This window comes from Oncorhynchus kisutch, linkage group LG12, assembly GCF_002021735.2.
Source record: "Oncorhynchus kisutch isolate 150728-3 linkage group LG12, Okis_V2, whole genome shotgun sequence".
In the NCBI taxonomy this organism is placed as follows: Eukaryota; Metazoa; Chordata; class Actinopteri; order Salmoniformes; family Salmonidae; genus Oncorhynchus; species Oncorhynchus kisutch.
Genome location: NC_034185.2, coordinates 43419213 through 43426829, shown reverse-complemented (window position 1 = coordinate 43426829; position 7617 = coordinate 43419213). Strand labels below are relative to the sequence as shown.

At 38.1% G+C, this 7617-nt stretch overlaps 1 protein-coding gene across 1 annotated transcript in view; it reads right to left on the bottom strand.

The window, feature by feature from the left end:
* Positions 1-1528: 1528 nt before the first annotated feature.
* The window catches only part of LOC109901025 (tetraspanin-5), a 32572-nt gene continuing 26483 nt past the window's right edge, over positions 1529-7617 (bottom strand). Inside the window, exons 7-10 of the mRNA XM_020497002.2 lie at positions 5742-5858; positions 4496-4557; positions 3950-3995; positions 1529-3676 (exon numbers count right to left, since the gene is read on the bottom strand). Of these exons, the coding sequence (XP_020352591.2) occupies positions 3983-3995; positions 4496-4557; positions 5742-5858 (192 nt within the window). The 3' untranslated portion in view covers positions 1529-3676; positions 3950-3982. The remainder of the gene's footprint in view (positions 3677-3949; positions 3996-4495; positions 4558-5741; positions 5859-7617) is intronic.

The following is a 7617-nucleotide window of genomic DNA, read 5'->3' as shown; positions in this document are numbered from 1 at the left end:
TACTTGTATGAGGTGACTACTTCAAGCTCTAAACCCTCAGAGGTAGTAATAACACCTGTGGGACGATGGGCATTCTTCTTACCAAACCACATGACCTTTGTTTTAGAGGTATTCAGAACAAGGTTAAGGGCAGAGAAAGCTTGTTGGACAGTAAAAAAGCTTTGTTGTAGAGCATGTAACACAAAATCCGGGGAGGGGCCAGCTGAGTAAGACTGTATCATCTGCATTGAAATGGATGAGAGCTTCCTACTACCTGAGCTATGTTGTTGATGTAAATTGAGACGCGTGTGGGTCCTAGGATTGAGCCTTGGGGTTCACCTTTGGTGACAGGCAGTGGCTGAGAGAGCAGATGTTCTGACTTTATACACCACTCTTTAAGAGAGGTAGTTAGCAAACCAGGCCAAAGACCCCCTCAGAGACACCAATACTCCTTAGCCTGGCCCATAAGAATTAAATGGTCTACTATATCAAAAGCTTTGACCAAGTCAATAAAAATAGCAGCACAACATTGCTTAGAATCAAGGACAATGGTGTCATCATTGAGGACCTTTAAGGTTGCAGTGACACATCCATAACCTGAGCGGGTACCAGATTGCATCGCAAAGAGAACACTATAGACATCAAGAAAGCCAGTCATTTGATTATTGACAAGTTTTTACAACACTTTTGATAAACAGGGCAAAATAGAAATACGCCTATAACATTTATGATTAGCTTGATCTCCCCCTTTAAATAAAGGACAAACCCGTGGTTGCCTTCAAATCAATGGAAACCTCCCCAGAGAGGAGACAGGTTAAAAAAGGTCAGAGACAGGCTTGGCGATGATAGGCAACCTTAAAGTAGAAAGGGTCTAAACCATCTGACCCAAATGTTTTTTGGGGGTCAAGTTTAAGGAGCTCCTTTAGCACCTTGGACTCAGTGCCCGCCTGCAGGGAGAAACTTTGTAGCGGGTAGAGGAAAAAGAGGGAGGAGCATCGGGGCTAGTCGCTTTAGAAGGGGTTGGAGATGAGGAAATGTTGGACGGGCAAGAAGGCATGGCTGAGTCAAATAGGAATCCTGACTTAATGAAGTGGTGATTAAAGAGCTCAGCCATGTGCTTCTTGTCAGTAACAACCACATCATCAACTTTAAGTAACATGGGCAGGTGTGAGGAGGAGGGTTTATTCTCCAGGTCTTTAACCGTTTTCCAGAACTTTTCCAGGGTTAGACCCACAGAGAGAACTGCTCCTTAAAGCAACTAAAGTTGGCCTTCCGGATAGACTGAGGGCCCTTATTTGATGGATCTGGATCAAATACAGTTCCAAAGCAGCACAAATAGTAAGCTGAATCAATCTGGTAGCCTCTTAAACTAGTCTAACATGCCAGCTGACAGTCTTATAGGCCGATGTCCATTCTCTTCTTACATTTCCAGATTTTTTATGTTTTTTTTTTTAATAATGATGAATTGGCCGGTGGTTAATGGTCAACGTGTCAACAAACATGTTACACTTTTACACAAATACATTAATTAATCACCTATCAGACCCACTTTAATACAAAGCAGCATACATTTATTTTGACATATTTACAACTTCTCACTATCCAGTTATTTACATGATTTAAAACACATATGACATGAAAGTACAGAACATCATGATCACACCTATGGCACAGGGAAAATGTTTGTTTTTGTGTTTTGTGAGATGGCGCTGTGAAAAGTACAACCTACATGCAATCCCCAAGAAAATCAAAAAGTCAGTTTTTACAGAATATGTGATATTCTTACTCTATACCCCAAATAGGGCCAGATTTACTTAGAGTGTGCACCAGTGCAGGCTGCTAAGGGTAGGACGGCTCATAATAATGGCTGGAATGGAGTGAATGGAATGGTATTAAATGTGTTTGATACCATTCCATTTATTCCATTCCAGCCATTATTACCAATCTACTATTTTTTACTCTAATGAAAATATTGCCTTAGGAAATAAGGGCCACAGCGTCTAATGTAGCTTTTGCACGTCTTTTGAGGATCTAGATTTGAGATCAAATCAGAGGTCACTTCAATACATGGTTGTGGTCACCTCCATTTCAATTCAGAAAGTTTATTGAAATTCAAAATAGCACTTTTAAAATTGTGAATTGTAAGTCATGTCATTCTAAATTTAAATGGTTTTGACCACAACCCTACTTCAATCAATACAATGTGGTCTCACATAGATGTAATACAAATATCTCAGGTCCCTCTTAAAATCTGCTGGTGAGAGTGCAAATGTCGTCTGCTTCCAGAAAGCTAACCAGCTGGTGATGTGCTGTGTGCCTGCCAGGAACATTAGGTGGGTGAATATCAGCGAAGTCTCATCCAAGCAGGCAAAACTGGTTGCAATGTCATTTTGATGACATGGTCAGGTTTCATAAGTAAGTTTTGTTATTGTCTTTTTATTTAGCAGACACTCTTACCCAGAGCAATTTAGAAGAGCAGTTAGGGTTATACTTTTCACCTAGTCGGCTCAGGATTCGAACCAGTGGCCTTTCAGTTACTGGCCTAAACGCTCTTAATCTGACCAAATAACAACCAAAATATTACTCTTTCCCATGACCTCTTGATGTCATCGCCTGGTTATACTGTAACAGAGACCGTTTGGTTGCATCTGGAATTATGAAGTCTCAACCATACTACCACAAAATGATGCCATTAAGATGACATTTGCCAAATTTTTGCCTCCTTTTTTCTGTTGAAAAAATTCTGACAAAACAGAGAAATAAATCAATAACAGCTAAAAGGCAATCAAAATTCAGTAAAGAACCTAGTTGGGTTTTGATACCTCACCTTTATGGGGCAACTGTTATACATTGAACACAACAATGAAATACAACACTTGTGGCTGAAATTGAGTTAGTTCATGGTTGTTGAAGTTATTGCCAATAGACAGGATGTGTGTGGTATTAGCAACACTAATTCTCTTTAAATCTTGTTCCCTCTTTAGAAACTGGAACACTTAATTACGAGACTCAAACTTCATGAAGCATAGATGAATTCTGCCATGACATGACACCAAGCACATTACCTAATGATAGTTCATCATGTCACTTTTTGACCAACGACATCACAAAACACAGTCATTAATTTAAATGTAACTTACTAAAGATCCCAAATTGCTGCATGATATTGTAAAGTCATACTATACTGTGTGAAGTGTCACAAAATGGTTTAGGGACCCTAAACCAATTTGTGACACTTCACACAGTATAGCATGACATTACAATACATGTTACTGCTACAGCTATGCAGGCTTTATAACACAGTGTGCAAAGTGCTACCCAGCCAATTCACTGGGAATCTGACTTATACTGTACAATACATCAGACATTATAACAATAAAGAATACAGGTAGGAGAACGAATGCCCTATGAATAGGCATGCAGCGCATTTACAGACCGACCTCAGCTCTATACTGTACATGACCAGAGCCATATAGATACATATGTCTGGCTCCCTTATATACACATATGTATACATATGGCTTTGTACATGACCCTTCCAGGCAGTGTTTGACACTGCATCAGTGAGACATTTAAAAACAAATTCTTACAAAAGTATTATATACAGAGCATAAAGGAAGCAGCGAGACACTTCATTTTGTACATTTCTCAAGTGTCCTGATCGTCTCCCTTTAGAAGGTGGCAAAACTCAAGAGATCTGCATGGGAGATACGAAATCAAATCAATATTTCATTTAAATGTATGGATTAAAATATTTCATTTAAATGTATGGATGAAAGATGTAGGTCAAAGTCTGGTAGTTAATCTTAAGGACATATATTTCAATCAAGAGAATACAGTGGTAGCAGGGAGGACTTCTTTCATTGTTATTTATCAACTATAGTTTTATTGGTTCCCTGGTCTTTAATAGATGAGATTAAAAACATTCTGGAGTCTAGAACGATTGTAGAACAAGCGTAAAGGGGCTTACCTTCGTTACAACCTTTAGTTTGCTTGAGGTGTTTCAGGTAAACAAACTGATGTGTGATGGGGAAAGAGAGGAAAGTGAAAATAAATGAAAAGTGCACTCACCAAATCCTGGGTTTATAATCCTGGTTGTATTTAAATGTTTTTTCAATACATCATCTCTATGCAGAGTGATTCAACAAAATGTCAACAGAATTTAATCCCTTAGTACTGGCAATGACCACCAGGTGGGCATAACTATACTGAAACCACACTTTTTTTGTTGGTTTAAAGGAAAACTCCACCCCCAAAATATGCAACTTTCAAAATACAGAACTCTGCAGCATCATATGATTCAAAATGCATCATACAGGCCAGATTTCTTATTTTTAAAGTTACATATGTTGAAAACTTGATTGCTGACATGCAAAACATTTTGGGGAATAAATCATCAATGGACTAATGAAACAAATACCAAAATATAGTTTTGGGGTGGAGTTTTCCTTTAACATGGAAGTAAAAAAAAATATATAAGTATATACGTTTTTAAATAATCAATTGTGGTTCTTACCAACTCTCTCTCACTACTTCAATGTCGCTCACTAGATTCTGTGCTAAACAGATCCCAAAAATCTGAAAAAGGGCACAAAGATTAGGTGAGACATCTCTACTTTTGAACGGCTACTGTGGTGATAGATCTAGTTGATTTCAGTGTTTCATGGTCAGTTTTATGATCAGCAATACAGTTTTCTTTATGTCTAAATTCTATTCTCAGACAATAGCCTAAGTCATCATTTAGTATCATTTTGGGCGGCAGGTAGCCTAGTGGTCAGCGCTTTGGACCAGTAACCGAAAGGTTGCTAGATCGAATCCCTGAGCTGACAAGGTAAAAATCTGTCGTTCTGACCCTGAACAAGGCAGTTAATCCACTGTTCCTAGGCCTTTATTGTAAATAATAATTTGTTCTTAACTGACTTGCCTAGTTAAATAAAGGTAAAATAAAAAATAGTAGCAAGTAAAGTCCACAACCATATATACAAGCATAGTCAGCTATGAACATAAAAAGAAGAGATAAACAATGTTTCAAGACATCTTAAGAAATTGATCATTGACACCACTATCAAAAAAAAAACTGTCTATTTCAAATTACAGTCCATTCCCGCAACATGTCAGAGAAAACACAATGTTGAAAGTACAGCCCCTTAAAGCTACATTCTGGGATTTGAAAAAACAACAAAAGGGGTGCCCGCTATTTGTTTTATTATACATCTTATTATACACCCCTCTCAAATTCATAGACAACACTCTAGATGCAAGGTCTGACAGTCCATGACAGTTTCAACCATATATGTCGTTAGTTCACATTATTCGTGTTTGTAAACAATGGAATAATGAAACCTTGGAGGGGATTCAACCCATAGAACGTTGTCGAACAATGTATCTTTTTAAGGCCAATGTTACCGCATACGTGGAGATCGCATCCAAGGTAAACATCGCAGATGTCAACTCTATTGGAAATGATCTGAATATGTCAAGTGCTCCATAACGCAGCTTTTGGATTGATTTCCGTCCCTTATATTTTGGATTATGGTGAAGACAAACAGTTGTGCTAAACTCATGAGGCAGTTATAAGTTATACATATACAGTGAGCTATATCAATGTGTAAAATATCAAGAATTGAAATGACTATTGAACAGCTTCTCAAATCCCAGGCTTTAGCTTTAAAACCAAAAATGCACTGAAAGCAGACACAGGTAAAACTAGGGTTCATACTCCGGTGTATTTGGGGCTTATGTATCAGACATGTGTTCCCAACCTGTAGTAAAGCGATTCCTATGAAGATCCCTGCCACCACTGTCAGGTTGTCTTGAAGCCACTTCTCAAACTGAGGCACACAGCCTTTGATGTAGATAAAGGTCATCTGCTCCGAGTCCTAACACAGCAGAGACGACACAAAACAAAACAATGACCTTTCATGCTAACATTTTTATCTTACAGTCCATAATTTAATTGGTATTTACTCTGTTATCAAGTGTAGCTCAGTTGGTTAGAGCATCATGCTACCACCACATTTACAAAAAACAGTTACTATACTAGAAGTCGCTTTGGATAACAGCGTCTGCTAAATGGCACAGCTACTTTAAAGTATTGTTATATTATTATGTGAATTGTACATCAGGTTAATCATGCTTCAGTAGCCTAGATGTTAAATGTCAGCTTTTGTTAGCCACCTTATCAGTCACCTCAAGTGTTTTCGCGGGCACTATGGGGTGAAGTTTCTCCTACATTTAGATATAGAGCTAGGATCAGCTTCCCCTACCGCAATCCTAAACGCAAAACTGACCAAAGATCAGCGTGTAGCGGCAACTTTACCCTGACTTGCATGCCATATACGGTGAGCTCCAAATGTATTGAGACAGTGACACATTTCACAACAATTGTTGTTTTGAATTGTGAATAAGGATGAGTGAGAAAGTTACAGATGAAAAATATGCGTCTCACTCATCATTATTCACGATTCATTAAGGATTATCCGTAATCATGGTAGCATACACATTAATGTAGAAGAGTTAAGAAACATATTATATTCTTATAAACAATAAAAGTGACTCCAAAATGACCAAATACATTATTTACCATTAATTTCTATTGGGCACAAAATGATCTGAATCACAACCAAAACAAACCGCAAAATCATCCAACAAGTGTTTAGACCACAAGCTTGATGTAATCATTGCTTGTTAGGAATAGGAGACCAGTCTAAAGAAACATGATATGAAGAAAATGTAGTGTGTTTCATAAGAACAGAATAGTTGTCTATTCTGAGTTGTCCTTATCTGGCTTATTTTATCTTATCTGGCTTATCTGGCAATGCCATATGGCTGTGGGCTACACTAGTTCATTTAGCAGACATGATTTGCTTTGAATTCCGTGGCATTATTTTAGATTATTTTATATAGTATGAAGAACACAATTGAACATAGCTGAATAAAATAAAAATGATATTTTCTCCAAATTATTTGGGGGAGTGCGCACATTCGGCTATTCTGTGTTGAGAGGTTAATAAAGAAACAGGTACTCCTATGTTTAATTTGGAGTTTTTATGTAACTTTAGTTGTGAAACAAACCTTGGGCTATATGTTTAGATTTTTAAAACATTCTAGGGCTGCATAATGCGACTCTAATGATGATTTGAAAGGCATATGAGCTCTGCTTTGTTTTTTGCACAGGCTGTACACACTTCATCTTCATTCATTCGTCTTTAAAAATTTGACAAGCACTGGATAATGTATCAGATTTCACGGCGGCATACTTTTTGTGTGGCCATAATGCCACCCAAAAAATCCATGCCTTTTGCGACCAGTAGCTGTTGTGCCCTTGGGCTGAATAAAAATAATTATAATTCCCTTCTCCCAGCTGGGCGCGCCGAAGAACCTCTCACTCTCTGTCACTTGATCGGGTCTTTCTCACAGGATACAAGTGAAGACAGACACATCGGGGACGCAACTGTCCTCCTTATCTAACTCCGAAGCGCAAATTGAAGATATTGGAAGAACTGTCCACATTTATTTTTGTCAATCAACAAGAGAAGTAGGCCTAACGAACAGCAAACGCACACTCTACTATCCCCCATAGAACAAAAGTTGACCTATTCTATTCTGTGCGGGAAATAAATATCCCCAGCATAGTCT